This window comes from Culex pipiens, chromosome 1 (genome assembly GCF_016801865.2).
Source record: "Culex pipiens pallens isolate TS chromosome 1, TS_CPP_V2, whole genome shotgun sequence".
Classification (NCBI taxonomy): Eukaryota; Metazoa; Arthropoda; class Insecta; order Diptera; family Culicidae; genus Culex; species Culex pipiens.
Genome location: NC_068937.1, coordinates 90,640,511 through 90,659,025, shown reverse-complemented (window position 1 = coordinate 90,659,025; position 18,515 = coordinate 90,640,511). Strand labels below are relative to the sequence as shown.

At 38.6% G+C, this 18,515-nt stretch overlaps 1 protein-coding gene across 2 annotated transcripts in view; it reads right to left on the bottom strand.

The window, feature by feature from the left end:
* Window positions 1-3,921: 3,921 nt before the first annotated feature.
* Window positions 3,922-18,515, bottom strand: part of LOC120418736 (protein TRC8 homolog) — a 68,288-nt gene continuing 53,694 nt past the window's right edge. For both annotated transcript variants that reach the window (XM_039581209.2, XM_039581211.2), the window contains exons 7-8: window positions 8,071-8,292; window positions 3,922-8,005 (exon numbers count right to left, since the gene is read on the bottom strand). In XM_039581209.2, coding sequence (XP_039437143.1) covers window positions 7,607-8,005; window positions 8,071-8,292 — 621 coding nt within the window. In that variant the 3' untranslated portion in view covers window positions 3,922-7,606. The remainder of the gene's footprint in view (window positions 8,006-8,070; window positions 8,293-18,515) is intronic.

Sequence of the window (18,515 nt, the reverse complement as noted above, 5' to 3'; positions counted from 1 at the left end):
CGTCAACCGTTACGACGACGCAATCTCCGCCGCAGAGATCTTTGTGGCCCGGGTTCGGGTTGGCTGAGTTTCAATGCAAATCACAAGTGAACAAGTAAGATGCTTTCTAACCCCTCGAGTCGCACAATGTACCTTCTGATGTGACGATTAGCATCGGGCCCATGTTGCAATGGAAAAACTGGGTGACAGATGACGCGACGACGATCGTCACGAGAAATAACACAGCTGAAAAAAGTAGGCTTTGGTGGTTTCCATCCAAGTAGGCGCCTTATTACGGAGATCATTATGTTTAAAATTCCGACTGGGGGGCGAATCACTGAAAACAGAATTAAAACGAATGGTTTCGGTTTTTGAGGTTTCTTGGGGGTAGACGAGATTACTTGGTTTGGGTACATCTGAGATGGAGACCGTCTGATGGGCTAATTTGTTATGGAGTCTGAGCAGAAAACGGCTCTTTGGGGCTGAGAAATGGGATCGATTAAAGAATGCTCTTGTTCAAGAATTAATCAAAACCATTTTTTGTATGATTTAATCGTAAGCAATGATTTTTTCAATCCTTCCTTAATTCAAATATATTTCAGCATTTCTTCAGTGATAACAAATACACAGAAATTATAGTGCAAATCTCCCTAAATTTAAAAAAAAAATGAGTCTTGAGAAAACCACAAATTTTATTAAAATTCTAATTATTTACAAAAAACACTTTCTAGACAGATTAAAGTAAAATCAACTTATTTCTGGCAAGCATTTTTGGCTTTTCCAGCAAGCTTCCACATATTTTTTTCAGCTGTCCAAATGCAAAAGACATAAACAGCAATTCCCCACGAAAACAGCATGAAAAAAAACAAAAGTGCTCAGATCAATCCCAAAATTGGCCAGGGGATTCCCTGGCCGAAATAATTAAACCCGTTTTTTTACGATTTGCCATTAGGGTGACCTACGCCGTGTTAGGGTGGTCCAAAAAGTTACCGTTTTTAGAAAAAAAAACATTTTGTTTAAAAAAATCATGACTTCTAATTGATCAACCAATTCAGGTTTTGAATTTGAGGTCTATCAATCTAGCCTATCATTTGAAAAGGTCGTATGAAACATTGAAATGCCGTTTTGACGGTGGCGATGGCATTTGTCTGGAAACAGGTTTATCGGATTCCTACATAACATACTCGAAAATGGGAGGAGTTCATTAACAGGATTTCGAGATATGATTTTTCTGTGAAAATCGGTGAGAATTGCCAATTTTTAACAAACCAACCACGGTTTTTATCTAGCCATGCTATCGAGTAGTGCATGATTTTGTACCGGAGATTAATGAATAAAACAAAAACATAATTAAAACGTCTAAATTTTGAAAGAATAATGTATTTTTTGGCCCTATCAAAAGTTTGATCATTATATGAAAATTTATAAAACAAAAAGAAGAAAAGATCTAAATCAATCAAATTATTAGTCAGGTAAACAATAAAGGTTTATCGGGTAAAATTTACAGCAAAAACTAATAACTTTTTTTTATTGAATTCTATTAAAGGCTTCATCTCAGCAACTAGTTGTTCGATTGACTAAAACTGAAATTGAAAAAAAACGATTTTAAAGATTTTTGTATGGGACGTCGTTTGGACCAATCTGCCTGAAATTTTTAGGGGTTGTTTGTACATATAAAACTAGCATCTGGCCAAAATATGAGCACTCTAGGTCAACGGGAAGTTGGGCAAATCGGGACACATAGTTTTAAGGTTCAAAAACGTCAAAAATCTTAAAAAGGCTATAACTTAGGCAAAATTCAATTTAATTTCAAAATTCAAAATGCATCTGAAAGGGCTTAAAAAATGCAACAAAATGCAGGGTGAAGCATCCTAATTGGTTAAATCTAAAGGGAGTTATTGGCATTTTAGTGAAAAAATAGCATAATTTTCAAACTCAAAAAAAAGTGTTTCATCCAGATATCAATTCGGTTCGACCTGCAGCTTGTAGGGGACATCTGGGACTACCATCTGAGACTGAGAACGCTTTGGGTAAGGCAGTTTAACATATTAAATAGACACTTTTACTTTTAGTGAATTTTTCGGTTGTAAATTTTTGCTCGGGGGACCCCTTAGATCTAATTTTCTGGTGATAATTTTATCATATTCGTGTTCCTGAGACAATTTCACAATAGAAACATGCATAAATTGATATTTGGATGGAACACTTTTTTATTTGAGTTTGAAAATTATGCTTTTTTTTCACTAAAATGCCAATAACTCCCTTTAGATTTAACCAATTAGGATGCTTCTCCCTACATTTTGTTGCATTTTAAGCCCTTTCAGATGCATTTTGAATTTTGAAATTAAATTGAATTTAAGTTATAGCCTTTTTAAGATTTTTGACGTTTTTGAACCTTAAAACTATGTGTCCCGATTTGCCCAACTTCCCGTTGACCTAGAGTGCTCATATTTTGGCCAGATGCTAGTTTTATATGAACAAACAACCCCTGAAAATTTCAGGCGTATTGGTGAGGTCGATGCGAGATGGGTATGCTTTGCTCGTGGACTCGCTCCTAATGTTTTTGGTATAGTTGAAAATCGTGATTTTTTTTAAATTGTTTTTTAAATATGTTGAAAATTTAAAAAGAAGACAATGTTATAAACAAAAGGTTCCAATGATTTAGGTGAGAAATAGTTAAACAAATCCGCCCGTGCCCTGCAGTACTCACGCAAAGGGTTACCAGCCCTTGCAGCGGGCTTTCAACCTGAGAAATTGGAGTGTGAAATTCAACAGTCAGTCAGTGAAAGGAAAGGGCCAAAAAATGCTACTCCCGGGAAATGACAGCAAAAAACGAGCCAGTGAACCGAAAAGTCACTTAACTTGATGTGACAAAAAAGGGCCTGGCGTTTGGGAAAGTTATCTCTCTAGCACCATTGTTTCATAAAGTTTGAGGTTTAAAAAAAAACCTTCGAAATCAGAAAGCAAGGGAAATTGGATGGTGTGGCAGCTGGTGTGACTTTTTGGACGTTGTTTTATGGTTTCCTCAAGTTAGGATGTCTAAGAAATTCATGAAAATTAGATAGTGTTCGATGGACCAGGTCAATCTTAATTTCAATCTGAGTATCGCTATGCTTATGAAATTATCACTGTTATTATCAAGTGATTAAGTACTCTTTCATAGTAATTTAACTGGAACAATGGACTCGAGGCTAATGCCTCTATTTGCAACTAACAAAAAACCACATTACTTCAAACGATTACGCCTGCAAATCTTCAACAAATGATGTAATTGACCAAACTTAACAAACCATGCAACTTTTTTTTCTCACACACACTCATGCCACATATTTCGCAACCTCGAGTTTGAGGTTAGGTAAAAAGCCTAATTCGCAACCTCATATTTTCGCCATCACTAACTTGAGCCACAAATCTGTCACGCCCTATGACCCCAAAACAGTACAAAGTGATGGCCAATTTCCAGCGGGCTTTTTTTGTTTTTGTTGAAGCGTCTTCAGACCTTCACTCCCTCACCAGAAGAAGCAAAAATAACCAACAAAATAATGAAGAAATGTGCAACCAACCGAAACTCTTCACTTTCAGTCCGATTCTGGGCATTGTCTTATTTTTTTTTTGTTTTACCCTTTACTTCACAACCTGACACACGCCAAGATTTTCGCTGGTTTTCACCTTCGTTTGAACCATCTTTCTCCCACCTACCACCCCTCTTCAACTGGTTACACTTTCAAATATATTTGCAAATAATCGGAGAAAAATAAGCGACGACGATTGGGGTCAAAGTCCCCTCTTTTTTCCTTTCTTTTGTGTTCGACCTTGCAGAGGCAAATTTGGAGTGCTTTCGGATTTTTAAAATTAAACTTGACTTTCTTTAATAAGAACTTAAGGGCTATATTTGCAGTAATCATTCTTCTTTTTCCTTGTGGTTTGTTGTTTTTCCAAGGATTTTCTCTAACCATTTACTGATAGCTTTGTCTGTTCATATATATTTACACGTTTGATGATTTTCCCTTACGTTTCACTCCAGCTTACCTTCTCTTCTCTATCAGATTGCAACTCATGTGAAAAAAAGCGCAAAAATGGCGCAAATCACGCTTCTTTGACTATTTCCTCGATGATTTGCACAACTTTTACACGCTTTCGCGTTTTGATAAAAAAAAAACAGTATTTTATCTTTATTTATGTAAATGTTTGTTTACATTACTCTTTACCACTTTGCGCTAGCCCACCCACAATGAAGTCTAAATAAAAAAGATTTAAATAAAAATAAAGAAAGCACATAAATAGACAGATGTGTGTGTTTGTGTAGTGTATGCGTTTGTATGTGTGAGTAAGTATCACTTGCGGCGTCGTACTCGTTCGGATACTTTTTTTTAATCCTGAACGATTGATTTTTGGGTGGTTCGTGGTAAAACAGGTTCGAATAAATTTAGAGTGGAAATGGAACGACGTCGTTAGAATTTTCAAAAAGAAGCTATTGAATTAATTTTGAGAGACATTTTTTATTCTATTTGTTAATAAGTTTCAAAATGTCTATCGTCAAAATCCGAAGTTTGGAATTCTTGTTTCCTGTGAGTTGCAATTTCGGATAGCAAAAACATTTCCCAAACTTCCATAAATCGGCATTTGAGTACGCCATCAAATCGGGCGTCCAATTTTACACAAAAGTCCCTCTGACACCAAATTTCTATCTCTTCACGGTTTCGAGCTACAAATTACTGAAAAACGTGTTTTAGTAAAAATCAAGAAAAATGAAAAGGGTCGTACCGCCCAACCGTCACGAGGTATCACAAATTGACCTCGGATACGTGATCAGGGACCAAAATTGCCTCTTAGAGCAAAGTATCACACAAATCGAAGAGGGGTCGGGGCAACTGCTGTGTAAGTTGGTGGAGAATGACCCATATGTTTTTGTTAAATAGGATATTTAAGATAAAAACCCACACGGAGAAATATCAGTTCCCAAAATCGTGAACAAGCGTTCATAAAATTCTGAACCTCGAACAAATGGTAGGTGCGGTGTGCCAACTGCTCTGGTGCACACGAAGCCACGAACCGCAGCTGTTCCAAGCGTGCGGACTTCATCCGGAGGCGCCAGCAGGCGTCGAAACCGAACCCGCCGGTAAGGAAGGCGGAGAAGCAGAGTCCAGCAGTTCCGGTGTTCTCGCCGGCGGAGTTCCCTCCGCTGCCGAGCGCAGTTCCGGACGGAAAATCGAAGGATCGCCCTCAACCCGCAGGAAGCAGTCAAGGTGGCTCCCGAGACGGTGGAGTCACGGAGGAGGAAGCCGGGGAGGTGCTCTACAGTTCGGCTGAGCTGTGGGGCATTTTCTCCGAGTACATCGGCAGGTTCAAGACCTGCAAGACCCGCTTGGACCAAGTAACCCTCGTCAGTTACATGATCTCCAAGTATGGGATGTAAGGAGTTGTATTTGATGTTATTGATAGATCGATCCTCGGTCCCAACCTGGTCGTAGCACCAAAGAGGACCTAATAAAAATAAGTTAAAAAAAACAAATGGTAGGTTTTTTTTGAAAGCGTGAAACGAGTGGAAGCAGGCTATGGTAATATTTTTGAAATTCCGTTTTGAAAATATCTACCTATCCTGTCATTCAATAGTGACGAAAAAGCCTACTTATTATCACCAAAAGTAACAGTGCTGAAAAGTTCGTTATAGAACTCATTTGAGTGATAAAATATTTGTTTTTGCAATTCCTTTTCCTGAAATTTTCAAGCGACGAATCAGCCTACTTTTCTATATGTATGATCCCCATACCCGAAGGCAACTTGGTCCCGAAACACATGTGAGCGCTAGGTGAACAATTCGATCATCTTTTACCCCGTAATCTGTACACCAACGTGCATAAGTTTTTTTTGCACGAATTTTAGTGCTACAAATACCGGCGCATAGATCAAAATAGTTTCCCTCAGCATCCCTTTCAGCATCCACTTAATAGATGCAAAGATCAACTTTTCTGCGCTTGTATCGTAAAGTTTTACTTTTGAACCTTAACGATTAACTTGACAGCAAAAAAAATCAAGCAGAGAAACTAAAGTTTTATTGAAAAAAATCTATTCAAAGGGTGTTTTCCGGAATTACAAAACATAGTTGTACTCAACTCGTTGCAAAACATGATTTTGCAACAGCACTCGTCGTATTAGCAGAAACCACGTTGGATCATTTTTCTTTAAACTACAAAAAACATAAACGAGTAGAAATCTTGCAATAGAGACCGCCAAGACCTTTGCTTGTAAAGCTAATTGTTTCGTATTTTTGAAGAAGAACTTCGTCTTAGGACTCTATACGAGGTAGCAATCCAAAATTTCGCGCAACGAAATGAAACTCCTGAAGATGAAACATCCTTTCCCATCTTGGGACGTGTTATTCAAGTACCTAAAGTTCTTCGTCAACATGGTTATCCTTGTAGCACTAACCCTTCTCCTATTTTGCGTAAACGACTGTAAAACTCTGATATTATAAGCAAAACTTTGTTCGGTTCTATAACCTACTAACCTTTCGCGGAAAGTCCGAATATCCACCAGTTTTGTACAACAAAGTATTGTTAAAAAAGAAACAACACGGAAATCGGAGAATCGAATCACAAAATTTTTTTTCATATTTTTTTATTTACTTATTTTTGAAATCAAATTCTAGTTACGCGACAAATTTGAATGGTTGATAGCCAATTAAATTAAATAATGCATTTTTTTATTTCATCCCCGCCATCTTGGATTAAAAAATTCAAATTCACTTTAGAGTAGTTTACTGCCCATGTTCGCATAAATGTCCCATATGCAAAAACAGCTAGCTAAGAAAAACGCTAAACAAGTTTGTCCCACACATAAGGCTACGTGTTAAATTTTCACGAAAAAACTGGATTTCCTCCTGATTTCTAGAACAAAGTACTGGATGTTATAGGCTCTTTTGAATAATCGAGTCTGGACTGTATTGCACTACGGTACACCGAAGCAATTTTCTAAATAAACAAGGGAATGGATAAAACTTACTTCTTCCTTGATGGAAACAAGAAAATCTCCAACCAGCTTTGTGCTTTGAATTGTAATCGAATCTTCCAGTAAAACGCACAACAAATTCTTTCTCGCTTGCGACAATTTTGTATTCTTACATAACACAATTGACCACGTAACCGAAAACGAACAAAATCAAACCAAAACGACAATTGCGCAACGCTCGCGCTATTCGTCTTTTCTCGTCACACAAACACAGCCACAAATGAGTTTACAATTTTCTCCACCCTCTACTACCCCATCACTGGCAGCTAATTACAATCAATTTTAGCGGCCAATTTCGTCTTCATTTAAGCCTATAATTTCCCGCCGCCTTTTTTCCTCACTCTCAACTCTGTCCGAACCCGTCCACCGAACCGTTTTTTGTTACCAGTGTTATGCTATTTTACCTAACCGGACACAATGTTCTACTACATGAAATTAGAAGAGTTTAACAATTACGCAAATTTTGGCTAAAAATAACACAACAATTATGTAGAAACCTAACGGGGACAAATGTACACGACGGATTCAGGAGGCTAGCCGAGGTTTAGATTTAAAAACAGTTTAGAAGCATAAATCTAGTGCACCCCCGGACGGGCGGTCAGTTTGTCCCTTGAGTACTCTACTCCAGTTCGTCCAGAAAGTCCCGATCGACGGAGGACCGAAGCTGCTGGTGCTGGTGCTGCCGGATGATTTGCGAAATGGCCGCGGCCGTGGCGGCCGCCGTTTCGGAACTTCCCAGACCCGCAGGACCGGACGTCGGGGCCGCAGCCATCGTCGTCGTCGCTGAAGAACTGGACGAAGACGAGGCCGACGACGACGACGATGACGAAGAAGTCGAAGAACCGCTGGCTGTCGACGGGATTCGGAAGCCACTGACGGAAAGTGGGTTCCGGCTGGTGCTGCTGCTGGCCGCAGCAGCCATTATACTACTGTTACTACTATTACTACTAGCGTTGACTGATGAGCTGGAGGAAGCGTCCGGGGCGGCACCGGCCACCGCGGAGTTTTGGAGAATTCCCTGAGAGAAATTAAACCAAAAATTATTCTTTCCATTTAAATTTTCCCACAAAATGATCAACCAACCTGTCCCACTGGGACCACAGCAGCAACGTTGGCCTGAAGAATGGCTTCGTCCTCGGCTGCCACCGCTGCGCTGCCTTCAACGGCGCCCTTTTCCGCCGGCGTGTCCTGGTTCATAATGATCTCGTGGCACAGCGGACACCGGTCCTGCACGTACAGCCACTTCCGCAGGCAGACGCCATGGAAGTAGTGCTTGCAGCGGGTGATCTTCGCAGACGTCATTTCCTGGTGGTGAAAAGAGATGTTCCTCTGGTAATAAATATTCCAAAATTCGGTTACAGGGTTATCAAACTTTATTTTTTCATGAGGTTTTTAAATATTTATACTATGATGAACAATAAATTGATTCTGGTAGTCTTTTTCGTTTTCGTTTTCGTTTTACGGAGCAAGGTGGGGGACGCGGCCTCAAGTCAATCCAAGTCCGGTTTCTTGTGGAAAAAAGGGTAGTGGCCGAACTAGTATTGCATACAAAATGAACACCACCGGAAGATATAGGGGATCGGGAGGGGGAAGGTGAAAGAAAATTAGTGTAGGTGTGAGTGGTAAGAACTTGGATTGATTGAACGGTTACGTTTATCTAAATTTAAAACCGAATAAAGGAACTCTAAAGCAGTTATTCAAAAAAAAAAAGCAAAACACTATTATGCATTCCAACTCTAAATGGAATCAAAAAATCGCACTGGAAAACGAAAAATAAAATAACTTGTTTATGGAATACAAATCTCGATGTTAAAACCTGAGCAGTTCTCTAGGATTTCGGTCATTCGATTTTTTTTGTATTTTTTAATCCGACTGAAACTTTTTTGGTGCCTTCGGTATGCCCAAAGAAGCCATTTTGCATCATTAGTTTGTCCATATAATTTTCCATACAAATTCGGCAGCTGTCCATACAAAAATGATGTATGAAAATTCAAAAATCTGTATCTTTTGAAGGAATTTTTTGATCGATTTGGTGTCTTCGGCAAAGTTGTAGGTATGGATACGGACTACACTGGAAAAAAATAATACACGGTAAAAAAAATTTGGTGATTTTTTTATTTAACTTTTTATCACTAAAACTTGATTTACAAAAAAACACTATTTTTAATTTTTTTTATTTTTTGATATGTTTTAGAAGGCATAAAATGCCAACTTTTCAGAAATTTCCAGGTTGTGCAAAAAATCACTGACCGAGTTATGATTTTTTTAATCAATACTGATTTTTTCAAAAAATCGAAATTTTGGTCGTAAAAATTTTTCAACTTCATTTTTCGATGTAAAATCAAATTTGCAATCAAAAAGTACTTTACTGAAATTTTGATAAAGTGCACCGTTTTCAAGTTATAGCCATATTTAAGTGACTTTTTTGAAAATAGTCGCAGTTTTTCATTTTTTTAAATTAGTGCACATGTTTGCCCAGTTTTGAAAAAAATATTTTTGAAAAGCTGAGAAAATTCTCTATATTTTGCTTATTTGGACTTTGTTGATACGACCTTTAGTTGCTGAGATATTGCAATGCAAAGGTTTAAAAACAGGAAAATTGATGTTTTCTAAGTTTCACCCAAACAACCCACCATTTTCTATCGTCAATATCTCAGCAACTAATGGTCCGATTTTCAATGTTAATATATGAAACATTTGTGAAATTTTCCGATCTCTTCGAAAAAAATATTTTTGGAATTTTCAAATCAAGACTAACATTTCACAAAGGCCAAACATTCAATATTACGCCCTTTTAAAATGTTTGTCTTGATTTGAAAATTCCAAAAATATTTTTTTCGAAAAGATCGGAAAATTTCACAATTGTTTCATATATTAACATTGAAAATCGGACCATTAGTTGCTGAGATATTGACGATAGAAAATGGTGGGTTGTTTGGGTGAAACTTAGAAAACATCAATTTTCCTGTTTTTAAACCTTTGCATTGCAATATCTCAGCAACTAAAGGTCGTATCAACATAGTCCGAATAAGCAAAATATAGAGAATTTTCTCAGCTTTTCAAAAATATTTTTTTCAAAACTGGGCAAACATGTGCACTAATTTAAAAAAATGAAAAACTGCGACTATTTTCAAAAAAGTCACTTAAATATGGCTATAACTTGAAAACGGTGCACTTTATCAAAATTTTAGTAAAGTACTTTTTGATTGCAAATTTGATTTTACATCGAAAAATGAAGTTGAAAAATTTTTACGACCAAAATTTCGATTTTTTGAAAAAATCAGTATTGATTAAAAAATTCATAACTCGGTCAGTGATTTTTTGCACAACCTGGAAATTTCTGAAAAGTTGGCATTTTATGTCTTCTAAAACATATCAAAAAATAAAAAAAATTAAAAATAGTGTTTTTTTGTAAATCAAGTTTTAGTGATAAAAAGTTAAATAAAAAAATCACCAAATTTTTTTTTACCGTGTATTATTTTTTCCAGTGTAGTCCGTATCCATACCTACAACTTTGCCGAAGACACCAAATCGATCAAAAAATTCCTTCAAAAGATACAGATTTTTGAATTTTCATACATCATTTTTGTATGGACAGCTGCCGAATTTGTATGGAAAATTATATGGACAAACTAATGATGCAAAATGGCTTCTTTGGGCATACCGAAGGCACCAAAAAAGTTTCAGCCGGATTAAAAAATACAAAAATTAAAATTGAAGAAAAAAGACCGATTTCGTAGAGAATTGCTCACCTATAAACGGGGTCCTCGTCCTGTCACGTCCGTCAGTAGTCTTGTCGTACATTGCACCTAGAAGCATTTCTGCCAAAACCTTAACTAAACTATCTGAAATAACTTTAATCTTAAATCCCCAAAATTTTTAGTAACAAAGCCAAACATTCCTTTATCTTGCCTTTAAACCTGTCTTGCCGCTTCCAAAACCAATAAACATAAATGAACAGTTCCAGGAGTCGACGTGAACAGTTAAACAGGCGTCGTGAATGAGAAAATAGACGACCATTTCATGCCTTCCATTTCATTAGGGCACATAACTCTTGTAAACAAGAGTGTAACCCTCTCACACTATATGAAAACTATCATTTAAGTGAAAGGGACACACTATCCTGCTCACAAAACCCATGCGCCCTTTTGAAATGTTAGGCTCCATTTGATCGTCAAAACTCCAGTAGATCCTCGATTCGCAACAATGGTCGATACAACCATAATCCGAGAACCGTTAGTTCAACAGATTAACGAATTTTGTCCGATATCATTTCATTATTGATTGATCGAGATGCAATGGCAACTTTGACAAATCAGAACAGTACTCAACATGAATGAAAATTAACGATTCTGGCTGTATTACTTGCCCCGCTGACTGCCTAATGTAATTCTGATAATTGTTATCTTTAATCTTAATCCTAAAATTACTAAATGTAAAATCTTCAAAGACCCTATTTTAATTTTAATTTGGAATTCGAATGAGAAACTATTTTTTTGAAAACTAAGTCCTAACCTAACTCCCACCTTCGATAGGGGAAATGTCACATATGTAGCGGTTTGTTGTACATTTGTGATATTTCCACTATCGGAGAACCTCTTGGTCTCGACGCCAGCTTAACTCACCAGCAGTCGCGTTAGTATTCATTGTACACACGTTGTAAGGACATTTTAAGAGTGCCCAAAATACGCGACTTCTAGATGGTTAAGCCAAAAGACATCGATAAGCCTTGGTGCTACGGCAAAGCGGGTTCTCATCAGCATGGAACGATATCCATTGTGTTAATAAAATGGAAGTTTTAACAGTATTTGGAACAATACAATTAAACCCTCAATTTCATTACCATGACGGAACTATCCATGCCCCTTGACAAAATGAGTACTATAACGATCTATATAATACTCCCCTGGCAAGGCCCAAGGGATTGATTCTGGTAGTCTTTTTCATCAATATATTATAAAATTCTAAAAATTACGAGATACAGTATGAGGAAAAAAAACTTTTAAAAATATTTGAAATATCCTCGTGTTTTATAAAAAAAACAACAATCATTACACAACTCGACTTATTTTTGCTAACCCCACACTGCCGTTCTACGCATAATTGTCCCATGTCATTTTTGGTCGATTCAGACTTTTTGTCATTTTTAGGTTTAGTTTGACGTTTACTTTTCGAAAAACACATAAAATTAAGTATTTTGTTAGGAAACTCATCAAAAACAACACCAAGTCTGTTTGTCCCATCGTTGTACTTCTAGGCATAATTGTCCCACCAAGTATTTTCTATCACGAAATTATCAGTTTGACGAAGTATTGTGTCTTGTTTACCTATTGTATAGCAAGAGGAATACTAATGAGAGTGATAAACTGCTAACTGGGATGATTAGGGACTTACAGGGTGAATAGGAACCCACGGGACAATTATGCGTAGAAACACAAAAAACGGTCGAAAAATTTCAATCGCGTTTTTCTCAGTTGCACTTTTTTGAACATGGGACAATTATGCGTAGAACGGGAGCACAGATAAACTTTGGTTCTTATGGTTGCTTAACCTTTCGGAAGTCGCGTGTTTTGGCATTTCTTACAAAGTGTATACAAAGTACACGTACGCCGGTGGGTTAAGATGATTAATTCCAGATTTTTAAGCATGGAGGACGATACGATCAATGCGAAGAGCGAAGAATGTCGATTGAAATTTCCGCCCTTTGAGGTTATGTTTGCGAATTCTGTTTTGTTAACCTGGCCATGGTCTTCGTTTTCTACATACACGAATGGTATTCCGGGTCTATAGGACCCAGAAATGTTTTCGGCTGCCAAAATTCGAAATTGTAACCGATTTTGGATGTCTTGGCCGCAAATGAAAGGCTAGGATGTCTACTTTCTGAATCTGACCGGCAGAACCGGTTTTGGACACCGTGGCCACCGGGAACCTGCTATAACTGAAAAAAGTCCTTTTTGAGGCCCCTACTTTAAGGAACTGTATCTCCGAAACGATTGCACATAGCAGGTTGCTTCCGGTTGCATTCGACAGATAATAACCTGAATTTTAAGCCCCAAAAAAAATAATTGGTCCATAGTGGCCACCGGTTCCGGTAACCTTGAACTTCCAGAAAACTTGATTTTTGCAGTTTTTGACATAAAACCGTCACACGGACCAATCTTTTGAAACGGATTATTTTGCAAATCATTGCAGAAGGATACTACATACTACCCCTGACTGTTTGGTATCGGTTCTGGCCAACTGTGGCCAATCCGGAACCGGTTCCAGGGGTACCCTAAACGGTTCCAATAATTGTCACGCTAGAAATCCTTCATGTTGCATATCAAACTTCATGAAATTGAAAATTATGACCATCTGAGGTCATGCCGATGTCCTCTGACCCAACCTGGTCACTCCGGAACCGGTTACCGGTGGCCACTGAGGGACACTATCGGAATATGCAATGAACCCTATCATCCGACGTATCAAACTTCATGAAATTGAAAGTTATGACCCCTCGTCTTCCGGCATGATCTCAGATGTTTGATACATCGGATGATAGGGTTCATTGCATATTCCGATAGTGTCCCTCAGTGGCCACCGGTAACCGGTTCCGGAGTGACCAGGTTGGGTCAGAGGACATCGGCATGACCTCAGATGGTCATAACTTTCAATTTCATGAAGTTTGATACGTCGGATGATAGGGTTCATTGCATATTCCGATAGTGTCCCTCAGTGGCCACCGGTAGCCAGTTCCGGAGTGACCAGGTTGGGTCAGAGGACATCAGCATGACCTCAGATGGTCATAACTTTCAATTTCATGAAGTTTGATACGTCGGATGATAGGGTTCATTGCATATTCCGATAGTGTCCCTCAGTGGCCACCGGTAACCGGTTTCGGAGTGACCAGGTTGGGTCAGAGGACATCAGCATGACCTCAGATGGTCATAACTTTCAATTTCATGAAGTTTGATACGTCGGATGATAGGGTTCTTTGCGTATTCCGATAGTGTCCCTCAGTGGCCACCGGTAGCCGGTTCCGGAGTGACCAGGTTGGGTCAGAGGACATCGGCATGACCTCAGATGGTCATAACTTTCAATTTCATGAAGTTTGATACGTCGGATGATAGGGTTCTTTGCGTATTCCGATAGTGTCCCTCAGTGGCCACCGGTAGCCGGTTCCGGAGTGACCAGGTTGGGTCAGAGGACATCGGCATGACCTCAGATGGTTATAACTTTCAATTTCATGAAGTTTGATACGTCGGATGATAGGGTTCATTGCATATTTCGATAGTGTCCCTCAGTGGCCACCGGTAACCGGTTCCGGAGTGACCAGGTTGGGTCAGAGGACATCGGCATGACCTCAGATGGTCATAACTTTCAATTTCATGAAGTTTGATACGTCGGATGATAGGGTTCATTGCATATTCCGATAGTGTCCCTCAGTGGCCACCGGTAACCGGTTCCGGAGTGACCAGGTTGGGTCAGAGGACATCAGCATGACCTCAGATGGTCATAACTTTCAATTTCATGAAGTTTGATACGTCGGATGATAGGGTTCATTGCATATTCCGATAGTGTCCCTCAGTGGCCACCGGTAACCGGTTCCGGAGTGACCAGGTTGGGTCAGAGGACATCGACATGACCTCAGATCGTCATAACTTTCAATTTCATGAAGTTTGATATGCAACATGACGGATTTCTAGCGTGACAATTATTGGAACCGTTTAGGGTACCCCTGGAACCGGTTCCGGATTGGCCACAGTTGGCCAGAACCGATACCAAACAGTCAGGGGTAGTATGTAGTATCCTTCTGCAATGATTTGCAAAATAATCCGTTTCAAAAGACTGGTCCGTGTGACGGTTTTATGTCAAAAACTTCAAAAATCAAGTTTTCCGGAAGTTCCGGGTTACCGAAACCGGTGGCCACTATGGACCAATTATTTTTTCTGGGGCTTAAAATTCAGGTTATTATCTGTCGAATGCAACCGGAAGCAACCTGCTATGTGCAATCGTTTCGGAGATACAGTTCCTCAAAGTAGGGGCCTCAAAAAGGACTTTTTTCGGTTATAGCAGGTTCCCGGTGGCCACGGTGTCCAAAACCGGTTCTGCCGGTCGGATTCAAAAAGTAGACATCCTAGCCTTTCATTCGAGGTCAAGACATCCAAAATCGGTTACAATCTCGAATTTTGGCAGCCGAAAACATTTCTGGGTCCTATAGACCCGGAATACCATTGGTGTCAGTTTTTTTTTTTTGGCGGGCACTTCCGGTGGCCACCGGAAGTTCATTTTTGGCCAGAATGTGTGTCTTAATAAGTTACACAAAGTCACAAAATTTCAGATCTCTAGGTGTTTTTGGTCAAAAGTTACAATCACTTTTATAGTGCTACTGGGTCCTATAGACCCGAAGACCATGCCCGGGTTAAATTCCAGCGTTCAAAACAACTTTTTTTTCACTAAAACTCAATTTCCCAAAATACGTATTTTTTTATTTTCGAGATTTTTTGATATGTTTTAGGGGACTAAAATCCGCAACGTTTGAGCTATAGAGAAACATGGTCAAAAAATCTGCCGCCAAGTTATGAATTTTTGGGCGTAATATTCAATGTTTGGCCCTTTTAAAATGTTAGTCTTGATTTAATTTTTTTCAAAAAAATTTTTCGAAAAGATCGGAAAATTTCACGAATGTTTCATGTATTAACATTGAAAATCGGACCATTAGTTGCTGAGATATCGACATTAGAAAATGGTGGGTTGTTTTGGTGAGACTTAGAAAACTTCAATTTTCGTGTTTCTTTTTCTTAAAGCGGCTGTATCTCAGCAACCCGAGGTCCAATCTTCAATGTCTCTTAGACAATTTTATAGCAAACTTTCTGAACTTTTCAAAAAAAATATTTTTAGAAATGGTCGCTCATGGTCACTATTTTTAAAAATCGAAAAACTGCAAATATTTTGCTAAAATCAAACTTTCGGTGCCTATATCTTGAAAACGAAGCCCTTTATCAAATAAATTGTAAAGTAGGGGAAATTCTCGTATGTTTGGCAGGTTAAGCACTCGCTCCTAATTCCGTCCAATTAGCTGGTTTTCACTATTTAAACAACTAATTTTGCAAAACTTTTGATAGAAACATGCTTGCTCACTTCTTATTTAACTATTTATCACTCGATTTCAGTTGAAAACGCTTTTAATTAGCTTTAATTGAATGTCCAAGTTCTGACCTGCCAACATTAGAGGCACGCTGGAATTAGATGATGTTCCCCTAGTTTTCGATTGCAAATTCAATTTTGCATTAAAAAATAACTTCAAATTTGTTTTTGCATGAAATTTGGATTTTTTTCCAAAAATCACTATTTTTCAAAAATTCATAACTTGGCGGCAGATTTTTTGACCATGTTTATCTATAGCTCAAAAGTTGCGGATTTGAGTCCCTTAAAACATATCAAAAAATATCGAAAATCAAAAAGTACGTTTTTTGGGAAATTGAGTTTTAGTGAAAAAAAAGTTCTCAATTGTCCTCAACAATACCTACAACTTTGCCGAAGACACCAAATTGATCAGAAAATTCACTCAAAAGTTACAGCTGTTTGAATATTTACATACCATTTTTGTATGGACAGCAGCCAAAATTGTATGGAGACTTGTATGGGTGAACCAATGACACAAAATAGCTTATTTGGTCACAGGGAAGGCCCCCACAAAGTTTGAGCCAAATCAAAAAACACAAATAAAATCCATTTCCGGTTTTGGTAGAGAATTGCTCAAGGGAATGATGGAACGAGAGGAATCACAAATCCGCATATATAATTTCAAGATTGTTCAGGTGTAAACCGAAAACCCGATCAAAAATTTAAGTGGACGAATAAGGTTCTTAACTGCTTATTTAATCGTCGGTGTACAGGACAACGCACTATTTAATAATTTCCTGGCGTACATTTAATTTTGCAGTCTAAAACTACCTAGTTATTGAATTGAAAAAATAAAATTCTTTTTCAAATTTTCTTTTCTTCATTTGTGTACACCGACGTCAAATACCAAGATTGTTTACTTTTTACTCTTTGGTCTGACAGTCTTGGTCCGACAAATTTGGTCTGACAGCTTTATCATGCACGGAAAACCGGCATTAGTCTTTAAGCCATAACATGAAAAAAGCTTCCATAAAGCCTAATGCTGCCTCAGCCGGATCTTTTGCAATTTTCACCCTTTTTGTATTCTGTAATTCTGTAATTTCGGAATACATTCGTCCGGCTTCAGCTGAAGATTCATGCTGTCCCATGTTGCATGTTCGAGTGTAGACCTACGGAAACCCTTGCCGCGAGGAGAGGTGAGTGAACCAGTACACGAGCCACCTACGACATAATTCCTCGGGCGGCCCAGGTCAACTCGAAGTTACCCCAGGCACCCCCAGTGCAGGACACATTGGGGGTAGAAAGCGGATAGAATAAGCAAAAGATCAAAGCAGGCCGCGAGGCATACTTTTAAAGTGGTATCTGCAAAGAAATTTGTATTAACAAAAGGGTCAAAAATAAAAAGACGATACTAATTAATACTTCCCTGCGACCTTGGAGGTCTCTCGGTTGGACATATAGCCGTGGACACCAAGCTTGGTAGCAAACCTCGTCAGTCGGTGTGGTATTGATCACAGCTGGTGTTAATTTGTCCTGCAGCTGTGTAGCAAGTCAGATGCTCGCTCATTCGGTTTGAAACGAGAAGAACAAAAGAGAACACGAGAAAACATTAGATTCTGATAGTGAGTTTCACACAGATATAAAGTGTAATATAATATTAAATATATTTATAATAATATTTTCACTTTATGATTATTTATTGACACTTTATTTATTTGCTTTCACTGTCACTTTCACTATTTCTTCGGGTCGTCTAATTTTCGTCGTGCTCCCGTACTTGAAGAATTCCGCATAACTAATCATTGCTGGTTAGAAGTTTCATGTCGAACATGTTACAAACTAACACAACAGTGACACAGAAACAGAACTTCACAAGCACGGGAATTTCCACACGACCTCCCAGTGAATTAATACCGAGCTTTAACTATTTTCCTACTACTATTACCTAAAATGTCCAAAGCAGCTCAGTAAAACTTACTGGGAGCGTTCCACAATTTAGCCCCATCCGGGGGGAGCTTATCCCTTTGTACCCTCGTGTTTGTTTCCTTTGAACAGTAGTCTAGGTAGTCCAACAATGTTCAGCACAAGTTTGAATCGAAAGCAATTGCTTGAACAGCTGAACGGATCAAACTATTGCTTCCCTTGCTGAACTAACTATGCTACTGTTACTAAGGAAACAAAAGGATAAAACATCATGATTTGATGTTCTAACAGGTACGTTCAACTAGCCAGCTGCGAGACCCATCAGCCCGGCCGGGAACCAGTCCATATCTGTCGAGTACAGCATACGGTGTGGTTCACAAAATATCAAATACAGTGAACACAACACTAAGGCTATACATATGAACTGGCGGGATGGAAGCACGTGGACACCTCCCCCCAATTTTCACCCTTTTTGTATTCGTCGAAATTATGTTTTAGCA